Below are 22,757 nucleotides of genomic sequence, written 5' to 3' on the forward strand. Positions count from 1 at the left end.
AATAAAAATATATGTGTTTCAATTTTTTCTAGTGTCGAATAGTCTTAGTTATTGGCCGTTGAAAAGCAGTGTACCGGTAGTGGCGTTTTGGCCGTTTAAGGGCTAATCTCAGTAAATAGTATCGATGAGGTGAGAAATATCATTCAATTTTTACCTTGTCTAACTTAACAACCGATTTAACACATCTAGTCAAGGTCTTTGAGAGCACGTTGTTGATTTCTTTTTTGCAATTGCAGCATATTTTTTTCAATGATCGCATGCATCGCTTCCTAAATTGCAAGCTTGCTAACGAAAGGTTTTGTTACAGTGTCGGTCCCGAGTATGAGACCATCTGTTTTTCGATGATTACTTATGTAGTCGTTTTAAGAGATTTTAAAAATCGTTTTTAGCATCGTTTATAAAATTTGATTAAAATGGACTACATAGGATCTACTACTATACATTTTTAGGTACTTTTTTTATTTAAAAAATGTTGAAATCTGGGGGAAACATGACAATCATCGCTATCTTTTGTTTGTTTACACAAACATTTGAGAGCCCTTCTTTAAAATAAAAATAACAACACGTGTTTTGCGACAGTGGCCATGTTTCAAAAATTTATAATAAAAATGTACCTGCAAATATATAGTAATAGATCACATACAGTCCATTTTAATTAATTTGTTTTAATATTGCTAAAAAAATCTCTAAAATAACTAGGTAATACCCCTTATGTTAATTGAGGCTGCCTGCTCTTCAGAAAACCCTGGAAATATCAGCGAGTTTTTTTTTAGCGTGCTGATTTTTTATTTCATTTTAATATTAAATCAAATAACCATGTTTTTTGATTTGTAAAAGTATAAAGGAAGATCGCTCTACAGTAGATTATGATTATTTATAAGCAAAAATATAAGTGAAATAATTAATTATAATTTTAATATATTATATATTATACTTTAAATTAATTATTTAATATCAATTAGTAATTTTAATTAAAGATTATATGCTGTAGGGTCATTATCTACTGCACGGTGGTCTCACTTCAATGTATAGTACTGTATTTATATTATTTAAATCAAACTTCTTTTTATCATATTCACTTATCCCAGGAAAATAGATTTGATTACAAATATGAATATGTAGCTTGAAAATTTAGCAATATGGTAGCATTTTTTTCCTTAACTGAAAAATCTTTCTTGGTTGAAAATACGTCTTTTTAGTTAAAAAATTCATCCATTTTGGCAGAAATTTGATTTTTTGGCAGAGGGATTAACCATTTGGTTGAAAATTAACTTTTTTGTTCAAATGCACATTTTCGTGTTTCCTTGAAAATGAATGTTTTTGTGTAAAATTAACTCTTTTGGTGAAAATTCATATTTTCCGGTTCAAAATGTAACTATTTGGTTGAAAAATAACTTTTCGGTTGAAAGTGCATATCTACAGGTTAAAATTCAGCTGTCTTGTAGAAAATTCATCTTTTTTATTTCAAATTTCAACTATTTGATTGAAAATTCAAATGTTTGATTGGAAATTAATTTATTTCATGAGAATTCGTTCTTGCGTTTTTCAGAACATAATATGTTTAGATCGAAGGTTTAATTATTTTGTCGTAAATAAAACTATTTTGTTGCAACTGTTTGGTTAAATATTAACCTGCGTTCGTTGCGCATTCATCTATTATGTTAAGAATACAGCTATTTCGTTGAAAATTAAACTATTTGATTAAAAAGTCAATCTTTTGCTAAAATTTATATTTTTGCGTAAAAATTCAACGGTTTTGTAGACAATATGTCGTTTTGGCTTGAAATTTGAACTATTTTCTTGAAAGTTCAACTGTTTTGTTCGAACTGTTTTCAACTGTATGGTTCAAAATTAATTTTTTTGCTAAACATTCATATTTTCTTTTTTAGTCAAGATTTTAGCAGAGTATTTTAGCTTAGTAATAATTTATTTTTCCCTTCAAGATATTTTTAAAAAATTATTATCGTTTATCGAAAAAAAAATCTTTTTATACTTCTTCACTGAATAATTGTCTATCTCAGTGCGATACTGGTACGCTAAATTTGGAATTTCTCCGAATGCAATTACTTGTTCCAATCAAAGAAAATGTAAAAAAACTGTTTCTAATCAAATTATTTTAGCTTAAAATGAGCAAAACGTCATCTTTGATGTACTCTGCTGTCTTATCTTTAAGTGGTAATTTGGATTTTACAGAATGTTTTTACGCTCCTGACAAATTTCGATTTCGTTGGTTATCTAGTTTTTTACTGCCACCCATCAATTATATATAAACGTTAAAATTTTGTTCTCCTAAATACGTTTAAAGTTATTTAAATTTGAAGGAAACATTATAATTTGGACTAGTTTTAAATACGGTCACAGTCCACTAACCTTCATCTGAAACATGTTGCCGTTTGCCGCCATATTTAAAAAAAAATCGGGAGTTTTTTAAGTAAGTAATTTTGGTCTATTTAGTGTTTATTCAGCCGCTAAGTACTTCATAAAATATTTATATTGTAGTTTTAATCTGTATAAAACGTCGCAAGAGTGTAGTAAGAATGGTGTTTTTCACGTACATTTAAAAGTCGTTAAACTAGCAACATTTAAATTTAAATTGAGTCTAGCAACGATATAATGATTAAGTACGGCCTCTAAATGTTTTATCGCTTTATAGTCGACTTCAGAAGTAAATAATAGGTAAAAGTTATTTTTGAGATAAAAAACGCGGAAGATTATTTTTTAGTCAAATATCAGATAGATTCTGATGAAAAATGGTACAAACCTTACTGATACTAAATTTGAACACTTTACTTTGAGTAGTTTTTTTTTCTTCTAAAAACGTCTACCATATAAAGTAATAAAATAAAAAAATTTAAAGGCCACTCAATAATTATATTTTGTTCACATGTAGTTTGAAGTGAACTATTTTCGTCTTTTAAACATTTTCTCAGTCTTTTGTTTAAAACAATTTGTTTTGTTAGTAATATTTTTTTATTTATATTTTGATTTACAAACCTAATTATGGCTGCGTTTTCATTAATTACAATGATGAAAGATATGAGATTGTATTATTCTTAATTATAATAATTTATAACCTACCTCATTTATTGGTGATCAGAAGGAAAAATGTTGTAAGCAGTCTTGATTTAACTTTATTATTATTAATTTGATTGAAGGGTGCTCGAACTCTAAATGAATACTTTAACTGAATAAGAAAACTTATAAGTCTACTTTTATAACCGGTTTTGTGATTTTCAAACGCATTCATTTAAACTCAGAATCTTATCATTCTCGTTTAGATGATTTGTGAGAACGGTGCGTTAATAGTATTTAACAACCTTGCACCGGCACATATGCAATGAATTTACATGTTAAAAGGTTAAACGAGAAATTGAATCTCATTAATTTTGTAAAATTTAGTTTAAAATTGGACTGTTACTTCTTAGACTTAATTATTATTAAAAGTGGTTAACTGATTTTTTTAACTACAAAGTACAGCGAAAAGGATTTAAATAATTCTGTGAACATAATTCTAAAAGTCATTTTGTTTAAAAATCAGTTTACCTGTTAATTATAGGCGATTATAGTCACATTTGGGCTTTCAAGTCCAAATTTTCTTTTATTTGTGCAACCTCAAAATTCAAGTCTTAGTTGTTAGATTTTTATATTGCAAATGTTCAAAATTAAATCTGTTAAAATTGAAGCATTGAAAATTGGACAGTTTTTAATACATATAAAAATAAAAGTTGAAAGCTTCACTATTTATTTAAATTATATCATTTTAAATAAAAACATAGTATTATTCTAAAATATACAAGAATGTCAAGGCTTTGAATTCAAAGGTGAATAAAAGAATAATTTGCAATTGAAAGAATATCATTATGTCACATTAAAAACCTTTATTTATGGTCAGTTAAACATTTTTAAATAGGAAAGTATTCAAAATTCAATAACTTCAGATTAAAAATATCATGTACATAAAATCAAATGAATAGCGTTTGAAAATTAACAATTATATTAAATCCTCCTAGGTTGCATATAATTGTATTTCATATTAAAAACTTTTAAAAAGTTAAATTATTTTAAATTACTTTAAATCCGAAGCGTAGACATTTGAACATATTTTTTTTTCTTTTGGGGATTTAAAGTAAAATAATTTTAAATTGAAAGTGTTTAATAAAAATAGAAATTTTGAATTTAAATTGCTCTAAATTGAACAATTATTCTTCAAAATATAAATATTCCTGATTCAATTAAATTATTTCAAATTGAGAAGATATTGGCCATTCAGTTGAAAGTGTAATGCTTCTGTTCACTTTCCAAAGCAAACATTCAAAGCACAGTGAAACCCTTTAATAGCCCTCCCTTCTATAGCCCTTCCGAGAATTGACGCGCGCCGCAGGTAGGTGTAACAGGAATCGCGTGGGGTGTGCGGGGTCTGCGGTTGTCACTCAAGCGATACTCAGGCGTGAACAAACAAAAGCGGAGCGGGATATAATGAGTTAGTTCCCACCCACCGCCAGCCCCAAAATAGGTGCTATAGAAAAGTTTCACTGTAGTTGTCGTTCAAAAAATTAGGTACCTGGGGGAAAAAGTTTTCTATTACTTTGAGGATTTTATTGAAATTATGTTATAAGCCAATTTTAAAAAATAGTTGAATTTTAATCAAGCATGGCTTATTTTATGGGCAAAATAGTCACTACAATTCTACTGTCTCCAATTTCGAGAATAATTCAAAATAATTTTAAAATATAGTTATTTAAAATAAAAATTCTAGTGATTTTAGCAATAGAAAAACTTACTTTCAAAATTGGAAACAGTAGAGTTGTAGAGAATATTTTCCCCAAATTAAAATTGAACGATTGTTGAAAAATTAGTGATAAGCGATAATAAGAAAAAATTCGATTGCCAAAAACATTGTCAAAATAAAAGTTTTTGTAGGTTAAAAAAATGTTCATTAGAAATAATTTTGTTTATTTGAAATGGCATCATTAGTAATATTATTTTGAAAACTTTTTTTCATAGATCTAACTTTTGGCACGACGACTACCACAATGATGTTCTATAGGTGTACAGTTAAGTTTAGAATGACTTTATATTTAACTTGATTGATAAAATGTTTAAACAAAGGCCGATTGATTATTGCATCACATTTTACAAGAGAAGTCCAGCCATAAATAATTTAACAAAATACTTGAGGTCATAATTATTTATTTAAATATAGTTATTTACAAATTTGTGTTCATTCTTCTGCTGCAGGCAAAAGTCGTAATTTTTATTTATTAAAAAAAATCATTCCATTCCTTAGCAGGTTCTTTATCACTCTTTTCGTCACGTTTTTATGGAATTTATTTTATTTAGAAATAATAGGTCCAATTCTTTTACTTATACATTTTTTGTGTTAAACAATTTGTTAAATAATTTTGAAGAAAAACCTTCCAAATATAATTTTTAAGAACCTTTCGATGAATAAAACGAGCTTGACAATAAGCTGTTTTAAATTAAAATTCAATCAAAATTAGGCTTTGGCATATAGCGGAAGTAAAAACAGAAATATCTAAATATATAACTACATTCAATTAAACAATTTGATGGGTTACACAAAGAATAGGCTATCTTTTCTTTGCCGTTAAGAATTAGGCTAATTTAATTTAGCTAAGTTTTCAGGAGGAATAAATAACGTTTTATTTTTCGAAAAATTTCCTACGAATTCAAAACTCCAGTATTCTGTATTACAGTTTGTAATGTAATTTAGGCTCCTCACTTGCACAACAAGAAATTTTGAAAGATTTTTATTTATTCTAACACTTCTACGTGTTTACTAAATTTCATACAGAATGAAGTTAGCCTAATTCTTAACGGTACCGAAAAGATAGCTTATTCTTCGCAGAACCCATCGAATTATGACTTCGAATATTTTTTATTATTTACTCTTAGATTTCTCTTCTAAAATTTGTTGCAATAAATAATGGGCCTTTTTCAATTTGATAAATCAAGTTAAAGATTGAGTAATGTTGAACTTCACGGTACACGTAGAAGATCCTTAAAGATTTTTCGATTTTTTTACTCGGGGAAAATCAGCAGATAGTCGTGGAAAATTTATAGTTAATTTACAATCTGATCTTGCTTGACCGACAGTAGTGTAAAAAAATAATTGATGGAAGTGTGTCGCGTGTTTAAATGTGATTTGAACGTTAATAACGAAGATAAGTTGAATATCGATCGGGAAAAAGGTTGTAAATAACATTTGTGACGTGTTACATTTATAGATACGCCCCTGAAGCAATATTCCGTTTACTTCTTCGAACCTGCAGTGGTACTTTGCAATAACTATTAACGGAGTTGCCACGGTAAAAGAAGCTTCCTCTGCTTCCTCATTAATTCCTACATCCCTTCATCTTTTTACATTGACTTTGTTTTATGCTCCTTTTACTATTAAAACGCAGGAACCGTTACTTAATTTCATTTTTGCACTCTGTTTCGGCATGAATTAAACGTGAACTTGTTTCTTACTATGGATTGAAAGTTTCCACTGGTCGAGAGTCGAGACCAGTTGACAACAGACAACCTCGTTTCGTCTGTTCTCTATTGAAATTTGAGTGAATTACGTTATATTGAATGTCTTCTGACAAGGTCGTGTTATAATTATTATTCATTTAGTATATAAACTTTCGAAACTAGGTCATTCGATAAATTACTTTATTTGAAATTGATTTTCTAATTAATTACGACATGGCATAGAGTTGGATTATTGAATAGTCTGCACGAGGCTGCTTTAGTATATATCATCAGTTACGGATGCATTTTTGTAATGCAATCAAGTGATCTGATAAAAGTAGTGTGCCTAATTTGACATATTGGACAAAACCTATTTTTTACCCCACTATTCACGGACTAGGTTGCAGTCGAGTGCATGATGGGGGCACCTACAGCTCAAGGTGGGTTGCGAACCACCAGAACCTCGGTATAGGCACGTAGAAAATTTCCAGAGGTACAGAGATCGAACCTCTAAGATGAAGTCCGAGAGTCTAACCACCTGAGCAAATATAAATTAATTAAAGAGTTTTTAAATTAAACTGTAATTAAAATATTATAAATTGAACAATAATTGATTTTAGAAGATGCTTTTATTCAATTTAAAATCCTATTCAAGTATTGTTTCAGTTTAAAAATATTCCATTTTTTACCCACTAAATTTTACATTTTTTAATTAAAAAAGGACATTTTAATATTTAAGTTAGTAATATTTAACTTTTAACTAAAATGAGAAATTTTAAATTGAATATTAAAAATTAAACAATTTGAAACTGAATTGTGTTCGAGCGTTACAATTTTAATTGTTTCGTTTTTTTTAATTATGTAATTTGTAAGTGATATTAGTATTTTTATGTATGAATAACAATTATTAACACAAAACGGCTTAAAGTTAAAAGAAATTAACTTATAATTTAAAAAGTATTCAGTAAAATGACCGGGATTTTTTCTCGATTCGAACGACTACCTCAAACTCTCTAAATCTGAATCAGTGAAATTTCACTGATACAAATAGCAAGAAATGCGCCACTGACAATCAGTGAAAGGTTACTTATTGATTCATTGAAATAACCACCTTTGAGGGTTGGAAGTCAATTTACCTGTACCCTGCACCCTGTCAATTTAGCAATCATAATAAAATAATATTTTAGTACAGTCAATCAAAGAATCATATTAAAAACTAAAAATTCATAAATATGATCAAATATTAAAAAAGGTGAAAAGTTCCGATGTTTTTAAATGACAAACCGCCTCACATGATATTACTTTAATTTCAAGATCGGACTGTCATGTACAAACCTGATAAGTAAGTACTTCCTATACGAGTAAGAGTATATTTATCCCTCAATTAATTCAGCAGACTTACAGCCCGAAAATTAAAAATTTTATTTCAATAAGGAATTCTTCTTGCTACTTAAGTAAAAGAGTAATAACAACGCTTAACTTAAAAAATGTAGAGGTTATGCTTCACATGATTTACTCTGGTGTTACTTAACTGATTAGTGAATAAGTTCGAAATCATTTGTAATCAATGTAACTTTTTAAATTTAAATATAAAATGTTATTAATTACTTTTTACTATTAAAATTATATTTTTTGCTTTAGCTCTAATAATGAAATGCATTTGTGTAATGCAGCACTTGAATAAGTTATTTCAAAATGAATAAAGTACAAAATAAATGTAAAACAATATATTTTTACACAAATATAAGTTCAAAGTGTTAAGTATAGTAAGCACGAAATTATAAATCTCGGAAAGAAATATATAGTTATACTTTTAAGGATCATAATTTAATTATCAATGATGGTATTTTTTAAATATAAACGATTTTTGGTCATGAGAATGGTTTTAAATATATGAAAGTTGTTTATTTAACAAATTTTATTTTGTTTTGATTTTTTATATAGCTGTGAAAGTGTTTTTAATAAAGCTTTAAAATTAGAATTAATTCGCTCATCATTTTCGTGGGTAGACATAGTGATGATATTGATAAATGACTCACATTTTGATCCACATTTGCCTGAGTCATACTTTTTCCTCTGTTGTTTGAATCAGCATCTATGCAATTTAATTAAAAGAAAACTTTTGAGCATGGAAAAAATGTGTTTTAATTTTATAATTTTGCTGTAGCAGTTATTTATATTTGATGCAATCACTATAGTGTTCTAAGTCAACGGAGAGATATCGACCTTTACAATTGTCGTAGATCAGGGAACATCAGTCCAAAGTCAAGGTGTTCGAATCTTGCAAATAAAATTTTGTGTTTTCTGTGCTGAGATGTTTACATGTATATCTATAAGCAATTTAAATAATACTTTACTTGGTATCAATAGTTTAATTTAGAATCTGTTATTTTTATGCACAATTTTGTTAATAAAAAAGGAATTGGAAGGGACGGAAATTATAACAATTAAACAGATAAAAAGTCTTTCACTTTTAGAAACTACTAAGTTGGAATTTATATCTGGAATTTTTTATATTTAAAACAATACTATAGATATATAAAGTTTTCAATTTAAACCATTAAAGAAATGCTCCCAATCGAAATATATTTTGATTTGTAAGCTTTAGTATTTTAGAAGAATACAAATTCATAAAATTTATTTTAATGAACTTACAGCGTTCAATACTCAATGATATCTCTTCAGATTTAAAATGATTTATTAAAGAAAAAAAGTTCAGATTGAAAACATTGGCTGCTTCCATGGCTGAATGAGTTTATTGATTCATAAAAATGTTGACAACTTCAATTTGAAAGATTTAAAAGAGAATAATTTATAGTATAATTAAATCATCGTTATGAATTCCATCATTTAAAATTAATAAAAATTTTGGAATTGAAGATATTTGAATTGACCTCTACATCTGAATTAATAAAGACTAACCATTAGTGAAACTCAAAACTGTCAAATTAATAATGATTAACTTCGTATGATTTGATAGTTACATAAAATTAATTAATTATCAATGGAAAATTACTTAAATTAGAGTCAAAGTTCACTAATTTTTCAGTAAACTACCTGATATTGATTAACTAATTCAATTACTGATGCTTGACCAAAAATGTAATTATGACTAAAAACTATAATGAATTTAAATTATAACTATATGGACCAGTGGCTAACTTTTTAGTTTTAATCCATAATTGTTAATTAATCCAAACTTATAGAGAAACTTGCAAAATTATATAATTTAATTTAAAATTAAAAGTCATAATAGTTGAACAATTATAAATTGAAAATATTTTAACGCGAATAATAGTACATTCAAATATTAAAAATTTGACAAATCCAAATTTTTAGGTTGAAAGAAATCTTATTAGATTAAATTATATTTAAAAAGTAATTTAGGTTCAAATCCAAGTTGTTCAAAGTGACATCCCTAATTTTAAAAATATTGAAATATTTTCTTGTGACTCGCATGTCGAATAAACATATTGTTATTATAAAAAGTAAAAGTGATGAAGAATAGTAATGGGGAAGATTTTTCACTCCAGTTACCTCAACGATTTTTAATTCAAATTTTTACGGTTTCGTGGGAAACCCTTATAATTTTGTGCCATCGCCTGTCCGCCTCTATTGTCAGTTTTACCCTAGTTTAGGAAAAATATGGAAAAGCCAGCGAATTTTTGTTGGGCAGGGAAAATGACGGAAAAGTCAGGGATTTAGAAAAAAAAAACGTGTAAAGTCAAGAAATTTCTATAAAAGGAGCTATAAACAAGAGTTAATAAATCATTAGAATAATGTATTTTTGTTTGAAATAATAAAATTAAGAAGTTTTAACAATTTTGGAGTGTGTTATTTTTTTCTGTCGTAAATTGAAATATGTATTAAAAAATCATTAGATTTGAAAGATGATCATAATTTTTAAACATATTTACGTTACGTTGGAGTTTTAAACCGAAAATTAACATTTCCAGATAAAAAGTTATAACGTAAACAAGCTTTCAAATCTTTTAACAATTTTGGATTTTGTTCGTGTTTTTCATCTGAAATTTGCATTTTAATTTAAAAAAATTATATTTTAATGAAGATTCATAACTTTTGAACAATTTTAGGTTATGTTGGTATTATTAGATTTAAATCCAGGTATGTTTGTTTAAAATAAAAAAGGTTAAAAGATTGAAATATATCAGATTTTGTTAGCATTTTTCGTCGGAAATTCGTATTTTTAATAAAAAAATTATATTTCAAAGAAAATTCACAAATTTTCAAATAAAATGTGCAGTTTTTAAACAGTTTATGGTTATGTTAAGATTTTACACCAGAAATCAGTTAGTTTTCTTTCCTATTTTGAAATACAAAATTTTGTCGAAATATATATTGAATTTTCAACAAACAAGATTAATTTTCTAACCAAAAATACGAATTTTCAGAAAAAAGCATGCATTTGCAACAAACGAATTTGCAACAATAAAGTCAAGTTTTAACTCAGATATGTATCATGAAAAATATGAATTTTTAACAAAGTAGTTCAACTTTCAACCAATAATTGAATTTGCAACTAAAAACTGAAATCACTGTAAATTTCTTAAGACGAGCCTCCTAGCGTTATACTTGACCGGTCAGTTTTACGGAAAATTTCATAATACTAGCCAGTGCCTATTGTATATTTATAGTGTTTAATCTATTTATTCATATTGTTATTTTTAATTAAAATGTGTGAAGTTAAATAACTAATTAAAAATGAAATATCCCTTGTTGATTAACTGCAATATTAAATGTTTTAACTAGAACAATTTATGGTTAAATGTTTAAAATTGGGCCAATTGAATTTTAAATATGTATAGGCGTGTTGAGAAATCTCGAATGTTATTTTCAAATCTTGCCGAAGTATGTATAATTTTTAAAAATAAATTCTCCATTCACAGAAGTCATTAAAAGGATCATTTAACATTATTTTTTTCATATAAAAATACATTTTTAATCTTTCCTCATGTTCCCCCTATTTCGTGATATTATCTCTTTGCACTGTGATTCCCTCTAATTGGAAAGCATCTTTAGGTTTTATAAATTCGTATAAGCGAGGCTGCACCTTGAAAAATGTGTAATTGTCTTTCTATAATAGTTGTTTCTTAATTGCAAAGTAAGAAATTAAATAGTAAGTTGCATTTATGCGCCCACTACAAAGAGACAAAAGAGTTTACAGACTCAGGTCAAGAACCTCGCATCTCGTTCTAGTCTGAGAAGTCACCATGTGACGGGAGGTTTGTAGAACTAAGAGCCTCAGTTATTACTTTGATGTTCGCTGCATGAAAATTGCATTTTGACACTCTCAGTTTATTTGCCCCTTAACTTTATTTTATTCTGAAAACTCATATTTCGCATTTTCATTGCTTACAATGAAAAAAATGCTTACATGAGATTGAGATAGAAAATGTCTGTCAAATATTTGTTTCACTGCGTTAAATTCAGCATTAGAAAATACTGCTAGAATAATTATGACGAGATTAAAAAGATTTTAGATTAATATCTCTAAATGGAATTTTAAATTGATGCATGAATCAGCAGTGATTGCGTGCATTACTTTATTTGAAAGAGTTATGATTGGGTTATAACTTAAAACCCTTATCATGCTAGAATTTCAGCAACCGAATAATTGATTTCACTTTCAAATTTTAATTACTTTATTCTTCTCGTTTTCGCTTCCATAACTGGAGAATTTTACGGGCTTTTATTTCCTAATTTTTCCAGATTGAAGCAACTAAAGTTTTATCGATAGAGGTTCTTGATAGAAACTGATAGGTATCTTTTGACCGGTAGTTAAGCAGCTGCTATTCTTGAATCTTGAATCCTTTCAAGAGAGGAAAAGAGCCAGGCCCTCCTTTAAATTCATATTCCATTGTGTTGCTTTCGTGAGGTCTGCTACTCGAAGCAAAAAGATTTCCAATCTGACTTCTTGTGGGTTTACAAGAGAAAACCGGATGCCGTTTTATTTATGTTAGTTATTTCAATATTAAATAAATTCATTTTGAAGCTTTAAAATATCAGATTTATTTTAAATTCACTGGATTAATAATAGAAAATATATATTCTAGAATCCTATCTAAAGAAAAGTGATTGAAAGATTTGTCTCGAAAATCTCGTAATAATTGTTCTTGAAAACCTAATTTGCTTTATTTATATCAATTTGAAATTTTGAAAATTAAATCTAAAAGTAACCCCTTTCAATGAGACAAATCATAGAAAATCTTATGCGAATTGAGAAAAATTCATGCTTTTTAATAATAATTTATTGAAAATTTTAAATGGGTTTTATGTTAGTGCTTTTTCGTTGTAAGTTGACATTGTTCAACAAACATCGTCCAAAAAATTCCCTATTTTTGACAATTTTAGATTTCGTCCAAAATTGGAATTTTTATTGATAAATTATTGTATTTTGAAGAATATTTTCAATTCTTAAGCAACTTTAGGTTTCACCTGAAATGGATATTTGTTCACAAAAATAATTAGATTTAAATCCAATTAACGATTTTTTGTCAAAATAATAAAATTTACATTTTTGATCAATTTCAAAGAAGATTCACCATTTTTTAACAATTTTTTGTTTCATTTTCGTTTTAAATAAAAAACTGATGTTTTTAAACAAAAATAATTATAATTTGAACAAGATTTATAAATTTTGAGTGATGTTTTTTGTTGGAGGGTTGTAATTTTAATTTTTTAATTTATATTTCAAATAAGATTCACATTCTTTAAATAATTGTAGGCGTTTTGTACTGGAAAGCGTACACAAAAGTAATTAAATTTCAAAGAAGATTAATATAATAGCGTTTTATACTGAAAATCTCTTATTTTATATAAAATTGCGTGGTAGTAAAAAAAATCGCGTGGGTAGCGCTCTTATTTTTTTCTAGTGAATTAAAAAATGTCATTTTAGATTCCCTATAATTCATTTTCAATGCCATATTATTGTTATAAATAATTGAAATCGTACATTCTGACAGATACTGCGCACGATAAAAACCTTATTCATCATAAGTATTCAGAATCGAGTGCCTAACTCAAATTTAATTGCAAGTTAATTGTATAAAAGAACTTCAAAATGGGTCCACAAGTCACATAGCTCGAATTATATCCGACAGACTACGTCTTCCTTAGTTAAAATTAAAAATAGCGTGGACCGCAGTCTCAGAAAGAATGCGCTTCAGAAAATTATTTTATTAATTAATATACGCGGAAGGATACGAAATAGGGATTGGAAGGTTTTCTAGAGAGATGAAATGCTTTAAAACAATTACAGGGATTGCAATCCGTTTCCTTTATTAGATTAAATTTGTAAACAAAAGTATGTGTTTTTAACCAAAGAAATTAATGATCAGCGAAAAGTGTGATAGTTGAAGTTACAACCAAAAAAGATTTGAACCTTAATATATAACCAAATAGGATAAGTTTTTAACCAAATTGTTGAAATTTTAACGAGAAATAGTTGGTTTTTATTATTGAGTTCTATTACTTCAAACCGCATCTAAGTGGCAAAAGAGAAAAAGGAATTCATTTTTAATGCTTTTTAAACATCTAATAAAATACCTGAAACGGCATATCGGAGAAGATTGTGTTAGTTGTGGTTGTAAAAAAGAAAATTTTGAAACTCGAAAATAATATACAAGAAAGTAGCATATTAGGATCCTTCAATGGAGTATAATTAATTTAGAGTCGATTGTTATATGACTTGGCTTTGCATGTTAGCAAACTGCGCATTGAAAAACATTGTTATCTTCATAATTTTGTTATTTTCATGAGTAGTCGTTTTTTAATTTTGTTTTTTACTTTACAAAATTGTTTCAGATAAAATTAATAAATATTTTGAACATTTTGGAGCTTTTAATATTGATAAAAATTCATTAGAAACAGATTTAATCGGACAAGGAAACAAAAACAGAAAAATTAGATTTTTAAAATAGTACTTTATGTATTTTTAAATTTTTTTTCCAGCAATTCAATATATAACAATAATATCAATTAAATATTTAATTAATTTACTAAATGGTAATGAATGTACAATCAATAAATCAATTTGAAGAAATCAAAGTTCTGTACTGAAAATAATTCATTAAAAAAAATTGATGGGTATAATCAGCAATATCTATCCACGAATAAAAATATGTTTAAAAAATTCAAACATGAGCACTTTTCAAGACATTTGTTTATCAATTGAATTTTTTCTGATTTACTTTAATCAGTAGAAAGTGCTGAAATTTTCAACAAATTTTTCAAATCTAACTATAAAAAAGAATTGTTTAAAGATAAAAATGACTAGAAAGCTTGCTAAGTAAAATAAGGGCATTAAAATAAGTGTAAATCTAAAATAAGGTTAAAATAGGGCACTTTCGTTCAATATTCACCAGGCACCCATATGATATACAAAGTTTTTAACGAGGGGATAGGCACTTAGAATTATCGCGTACACTAAATTACAAAAGATTACATAATATTACACAAGATTACGTGAGATTACTTGAAATTGCTCGAAAATACATGATCAGCATAAGAACATTAAAAAATATTGATTATTACGGAAGTTATTGGAAAATTAAGAAATCATTGAAATTTACACTATTTTTGGAATATCTCCTAAAAATAGACTTCACTTCACCCTGGGCCCATTTTATACCGAATTTTAAGAACATCCAAGCCTTTAGAGAGAACAAATTTGAGCTCTGACATAATACAAATAAAGAGAAATTTATCAGTCTCTAAAAAAGAGGTGATCGTAAACTTTTGCACGGTAGTATATTTTTTTAAAGAATTTTATGTAGTACTTAAAAGATTTATTATCTAAAATTCATGCAACTAGCACATTAATTTAATTTAAATAACCCATTAATTTGATAATTATACAGTGAAGAAGGATTAAAGGAAAGCATTCAAACAAAGGTAGAAGAAGCTTAAAAACGAACAAGTGCAATAATAATTTAACAGGATAGATATAAGGGATATAATGCCTATAAGTTACCATAACCATTTTAGCTGAACTTAGAAAATGTTTTGAACATCTGAGAGTTTTCATTAAAAATAATTTTAAACGACTAGGGAAATAAAAACAGAAAAAGGAGGTTTTTTAAATAGTATTTTTTAAAAATTTTTGTCTAGGTGACTTTTAAAAATGATAATAAATTAAAGCAATTTTCAGTTCTGTTTATTTTTCAGTCTTTGATGTTATTGCATTTTTCTCTGATTTATTCTTATCAGTAGAAAGGGCTGATATGTTCAATAGATTTTTCAAACCTAGTTATGAACAAGAATTTTTTAAACACAAAAATGACTAGAAATCTTGGTGAAGGAAAAGGCGCTACTGTTAGAGAGGACTTTCATATAATATTCAAGAGAACCATAGGATGTAAACAGTTTTTAATAATAAATAAATCCCCTTCTTTACCCAAAATTTAACTACTGAACTGCCTTGAACCCTGAAATCGATTAAAATACGTAAATATCATAAAATTGTTTGATAACATTTGTTAATACGCGTTACTAGTTCATTGTTGTTTACATACTAATTTTTTTATTTAATAATATAGAAAATACATTTTTGTTCTTTTCATATATCACTCATTAAAAGTAAATTCGCTTTTTGGTTATAATGTTCCAAGAACTGATATTTCGCCTTGATTCATCGGTCAGATCAAAGAATCAAACCGGGAATATTATTTGTTCCCCTCTACACGCTCGAAGTATACTAACCGGTAACCGGTTGAGAATAGGCGAATCTTGCCAGTCTTGTTTTGTTTCGTGCTTAAATTGCACGCGTTATCGAAACTCGCTTGTCTGGTGAAAGATAATCCACGAAAAAATGACTTTAATTGACTTCAACTACCTACTCGCTTCGTCGAAAGATGTAAGTCTCAAAACAAAACATTGCTAAATAATGTTTTTCCTTTGTAGTTGAATTAATTAATCAAGGTCAGGGAAGTCGTAGTGATATCCGGGAAGTTGATTGGTCGGAAAAGTGATAAAAAAATCTTTTACTTAAATAAGATCGTTTTCAAAAATTTGTTTTTTTCGCAAAAAAAGAATTTTGTACACAATTCTAAACCCCCCCCCCCCATATATTTGGTGATAATATTGTGATCCTCCCAGGCGTTATTCACTGCTCGAAGGGCCTTAAGTCTCAAAATTAATAATTTCAAATAGAGTGTTGAACAATGTAGCATTCTACTTTAAAAGCCTTGTCACTTAACATGTTAAGTGGATTAAAATTATTCCAAAATCGTGAAATCTCAAAATGAAAGCCTTAGTAATTAAAAATTTTGAAATGCACAAGTTAAAAATTGAATTCCTAATTTAAGATTGAAAGTTTAAAAATTGGAATAATTTTTAATTGAAAATGATTATAAAACAAATACTTATTTCAAACTGAATAATTCTAAAATAGGCAATTTAAATTTTGAATATTTTAAATTGTATTGTTTGTGTTTGTATTTATTCAATTCCGCATGAAATTGAACAAGTTTAAACTGATACCTTTCGAATGTTTATGGTTTTAAATTGAAATCTTTCAAAACTGTTAAGTTTCAAATGGAAAGTCTTTATTAAGTTCCCAACCAAGAAACAAATATAAATCAACATAATTAGATATCGTTCGAAATTAAATAATTTTATATCACACTTTATAAATAAGATGAAACGTAATGACCTTAATATTGAATAATTTGATTTGATAATTTGATTAAGTCACTTTAAGACACTTGTTTGTCAAATCATTATTTAATCACGTTTTACATTTAAGTCTCTATAGTCACTTTTTAAACTAAAAAGATCACTTTTTTCAATAAATTAAAAAAGCGGACCCAAGGATTTCTGAAGTTTATTCAATTCTTTTGAATTTCCTTGAAATCCACTGAATTCAGTGGATTTTCTTTTGGATTGCAATTTTTCTTTAATTAATCCTGAATATTTTTAAATTCACCTTGAATTTTTATGGATTTTATCAGATTTTTATTCACTAATTCTATTCCCTCCCATTTATGTGAATTCAAATAATGAAATTTTTCATGATTTTGTATGAATTTCACCAAATTCTCTTGAATTCTCTTACATTTTTCTAAAATCACATCAATTTTATTGAAATAAATAAAATATCTTGTAACTTTTCGAATTTCTTTCATTTTTTTAAATGATTTGTAATTTGCCCTAAATTCTTATTAACTTCTGCTGATTTTTTTAATTCTTTGAAATCCTTTTGAAGTATTGGGAGTCCACCTGGAATTTTAATGAATTTGATCAAAATCTCATGAATTATTTTGAATTTACTTTAATTTTAATAACTTTTTTATAATAAATACAAAATTTTGGAATACATGTTTTTAATTTATTTGAATTCCTTAGAATTTACCCTGAATTCTTATTAATTTATTCTGATTTATTTTAAAAAATTGAATACATTGTAATTATTTTTGATTCTTTTGTAGTTTTTTTGAATTCACTTGACTTCTTCTAAATTCACACAATTCTACTCAATTAAATGGATTACATTTTTTTAATTTATCCCAAAGTCGTTTAAACTCACATTCAATTTTTACGCATTTTATGCAATTCTTTTAAATTCCCTTGAATTCTTCCAAAATAACTCCAATTTTACTGAAATCAGTGAAATAATTTTTATTTTTAACATTTTCGTTCAATTCAATTTAAATTTGAAAAATTTTGAAATATAATAATTTCATATTAAACCTTATAAATAAGAACAATTTATATTAATTAGCCTTCATAATTAAACGATATCAGATTAAAACATACAAAATTATTTGAATTGACATTTAAATCCTTGAATTTTTTTCAATTTTTACAAAATTGTAAGCGTTTGTGGGATTTATTTATTTTCGAATGAAAAACTTTCTATGTCGAATAATTTCCACTTAAAATATTCATATAATTCAGTATATTTTAATATAATTTAATTCAATTCAGTTTAATTTTCAATAAAATTAAGCTCTAAATAATGATTGAAATGTGATTTCTGAAAAAAAATCTTTAAGAGGTATTTTGTTAAATTTAATGTTGTTAACTTTTATTAATGTATGGTTTATATATATTTTTTCAGAATACGATGACAATATTAAACGACACGACGCGGAAGAAAGAACTGCCAATAGGTGCTTCCTTTCAGTTTGGCCAAGAGAGAGAAGCTTGTATGAAGTTGTTTGAAAGATGGAGCGAACCAGAACAAGTGCACTTTGTGGAACAACTTTTAGCGAGAATGTGCCACTACCAGCATGGACACATCAATGCCTACCTAAAACCAATGCTGCAAAGGGATTTTATATCTCTCTTGCCGAGTACGTATGACCTATTAATAAAATTCAAACGCCATAATTTTTTATCCTAATTATGAATAAATTCACTATAGTCACTTTTAAAATAAAAATATTTTCAAAATTTAAAGGAATTTCAAAGGATTTTGAAGATTTTACAATATTTTTAAAAATTCCAAGGAATTTTTAACAACTTTGGTAAGATTTTAAAGTACTTGAAATATGTTGTGGCATTTTAAAAGATTCTGGAGAATTTTAAATAGATTTAACTAATTTGAAGATATTGGAAAGAGTTTTTCGTGTATTTTAGAATCACCCAAAGAATTTTCATGAGTTTTTAAAGAATTTACTAGAATTTCAGAAGATAGGGGTCGATTTTAGAGGGATGAGGATTTCAATGATTTTAAAGCTTTCAATGTACTTTAATAAATTTTCCAGTATTTCAGGAAATATCCGATTTTATGTAATTTCAAGAGATTCTATAATATTTTAATGGATTTCAAAGATTTTCTTCAGTAGAATTGGAGGCAATCCTCTGTTGCATTTTAAGGATTAACAAATGTTTCTAGTATTTCTAAAGATTTAAAAGATTTCAGGATATCTTTGGATATTTTAAAAGATCCCAAGGAATTTTTAATTGATACCAATAATTTTATGGAATTTTCAAGAATTTTGAAGATTTAATGGACCTGAAGTTCTTAACGTTCAAATGAACGAAATATTTTTTCCCAATTCTATTTTATCTATAAATATTGTTCCAACTAAAATTGAAAACAATGTATTTTATATTTATGTTTGTAATTTATTTGTTTGCAATATAAATAAACATTTGAGAACTGTTTATAGCTTTCAAAAATTTCAAGGAATTTCAGGATCTTAAAAAAATTGCAATGGATTTCTAAATCTTTAAAATATTTTGGGACATTTAAAAAGTTTCAAGGAATTTGCTAAAAGAAACGTTCAATTGATTTCAATAATTTTGGGGGTTTCAAAGGGTTTAAAATATTTTCGGATTTTTAAAAGATTCCGAAGAATTTTCAATAGATTGAACTAATTTGAAGACCTCAAAGAATTTTTAAGGTATTTTTAAATCATCCAAGGAATTTTCAAGAACTTCAAATAAGAATTTCTAAGAGTTTAAATTATTTTAGGGAATTTAAAAAAGTTACATAAGGTTTTAAAGAATGTATTAGAATTCCAGAAGATATTGATCGATTTTACAGGATCTATAAGGTTTTAGGATATTTTAAACGGCTTCAAAGAATTTGATAAGGTTTTTTAGGATTTCAATCATTTAAAAAGTGTTCAGGTTATGTATTGTAATTTCAGGAAATATCTGATTTTATATAATTTCACGAAATTTTATAATAGTTGAATAGATTTCGAAGAATTTATTCATAAGAATTTAGGGATTTTACGGGTTTTAAAATATTTTAAGTTATTTCAGAAGATTTTAGGATATTCAAGAGATTCCAAGGAATTTTCAATTGATAGCAATAATTTAAAGGAATTTTAAAGATTTTAGGGTATAAAATGCCAAGGAATGTTCCAGAGTTTTGAAAGTTGCAGGGAATTTCAAAATATTTTAAAGGTTGAAAGTATTTTAAAAAATTCCAAGGATTTTTCAATTGCATTTAGTAATTTAATGGTATTTTGAAGGGAATTTCTAGGGATTTTAAAATATTTTAATGATTTTAAAAGCTCTCCAGATATTTTGATCAATTTTTCAGGTTTTCATTCAATATCAGATTTCGTGTAATTATATTGGATTACATAATGTTTCAATGGATTTCAAAGAATGTATTCTCCAGAAGTGAGAGATTTCGTAGGATTTCAAAAATGTGAAGAGAGTTTGATTTTTTTTTCGCAATTTATTTTAATTCATTTGGAATTTACCCTGAATTCTTATTGATTTAATTAATTAATTCTGCCTAATTCGATGGATTTTTATATATTTTTTAATTGTTTTCAATTTTCAGTTCATTATAATGGTATCATTAATTAATAAACCTAAAATTGATAATAAACATATTTTCAAAATGAATTACAATGTTCGAAGAGAGGTTAAGTTTTGAAGTTCTTTTCTCAAACTTAGGAAATTTAGATTACTATTATATTTATTGTAATATTTATTTCCAGAGAAAGGACTGGACCATGTAGCAGAAAGCATCTTATCGTACCTAGACGCCGACTCACTATGTTCCGCAGAACTCGTTTGCAAAGAATGGTACCGAGTGATAAGCGAAGGTATGCTCTGGAAAAAATTAATCGAACGCAAAGTTCGGACAGACTCCGTTTGGAGAGGACTGGCAGAAAGGAGAGGATGGTAAGTTACTCTAATTGACATCTTAAAATTCCATATGTCTCCTGTTTTATTGTGCTGGATTTCAAAAGAGAGAGAGAAAAAATATCTTTTCAAATAAATACAACTTTATATTGTATATACGATAAAAATTCGTATTGCAGAAGTTTTGCAAGGTTTCATTTGATTTTTTAAGAGTTATAGACGTAAATTTAAGGCATAAGAAAACAAGAAACATTGAAGGAGATTTTTTTTTTTTTGATGATACCAATTTGAAAATATTTTCTGACCGATTTATTTGCCGATTTTCTAGAAATCGCGAACAATTAAATTGAAAAAAACCTGAAAGATGGATCAATTTTGTACTTGAAAATGTTCTAAAAACAGGATAAATGAGAAGTTTTTTCAGGAAAATAGAGAAGTTGATTCTTTTTAATAAAATTAATGCAGGTACTACTATGATTATTCAAATTGAAACTCTTCAGTTTCCTAATATTTCAAGTAAGAATATTGTATCTTAAACAAAATAGATACATTTTTAACCAAATACTCGAAATTTCAACCAAAAAGATGAATTTCTATACAATAAGATAAATTTCCCACCAAAAAAGACGTTATTGGTAGCCAAAGAGATGAATTTTCAACAAAGTAGTTCCACTCTTAACCAAGTAGTTGAATTTCAAAAAAAAAATGAATTCTCAATCAAAAAGGTAATTGTTGATATTTCATCATAAAAGATTATAATTTTAAATAAAAAGTTGTATTCATCCAAAAAACTTGGAAAAAAATTACAACCAGGTTTTTAAATTTTAAAGCTGAAAGGACGAAGTTTCATGTTATTTTGTTGAAAAGTTGAACTACTTTGTGAAAAATTAATTTTTCTTTATTGAAAATTCATCTCTGTTGGTTGAAAATTCAACTATTTTGTTAAAAATGCATCTTTCTTGGTCTAAAGTTCAACTGTTTTGTTGATCATTCATCCTTTTGGTTTGAAAATTCATCTTTGGTAAAAAAGTCAACTTTTGTTGGTTGAAATTTAATTGTTCTTAACTAAAAGTCTTCTTTTACGTTTTGGGTTCAGATTTTGTCTGTTTTGGTTGAAATTTATTTATTTGGTTAAAAAGTTCAACTAATGTATGAAAAATCTATTTTTTTAAATTGAAAATTCATCTCTTTTGGTAGCAAATTTTCCTTGTTGGTGGAGAAGTCAACAGTTTCGTAGAAAATTCAACCGTTTGGTTAAAAATGAATTTTTCGTGGAAAATTGATATTAATAAATTTATCAATATTGATATGATAAATTCAACTGTTTAATAGAAAATTCGTCTTTTTCTAGATTGAAAATTTCAAAATTTTCTAGAAATTCCAACTATTGTGTTAAAAATTACCCTTTTTGTTGAAATATTACATTGTGGAGTTGAAAATTCGTTTTTATGGGTTGAAAGTTCATCTTCTTCGTTTTAAATTTCACTGTTTATTTTAAAATTAATTTTTTTTAATTTACTTTTTTATTGTATATTCATCTTTTTGGGTGTGAAACTAAAATTCTGTCTAAAAAATTCTTTTTTTTTTAGCTTGAAAACTCAACTCTGTTGAAAACTCGTCTTTGTTTGAACATTTAACTGTTTTATTTAAATTCATTTTTTTGTTTTGTAAATGATTTTAAAATGGGTTATAAGTAAACTTTG

At 26.7% G+C, this 22,757-nt stretch overlaps 1 protein-coding gene across 3 annotated transcripts in view; it reads left to right on the top strand.

The window, feature by feature from the left end:
• LOC117183160 (beta-TrCP) overlaps positions 1-22,757 on the top strand; it is an 81,066-nt gene that overhangs the window by 31,825 nt on the left and 26,484 nt on the right. For 2 of the 3 annotated variants that reach the window (XM_033376384.1, XM_033376382.1), the window contains exons 2-3: positions 18,557-18,791; positions 20,907-21,093. In XM_033376384.1, the coding sequence (XP_033232275.1) occupies positions 18,557-18,791; positions 20,907-21,093 (422 nt within the window). Of the gene's footprint in view, positions 1-16,226; positions 16,352-18,556; positions 18,792-20,906; positions 21,094-22,757 lie in introns of those variants that run through there. The other variant, XM_033376385.1, reaches the window with a different exon arrangement.

This window comes from Belonocnema kinseyi, chromosome 2, assembly GCF_010883055.1.
Source record: "Belonocnema kinseyi isolate 2016_QV_RU_SX_M_011 chromosome 2, B_treatae_v1, whole genome shotgun sequence".
Taxonomy (NCBI): Eukaryota; Metazoa; Arthropoda; class Insecta; order Hymenoptera; family Cynipidae; genus Belonocnema; species Belonocnema kinseyi.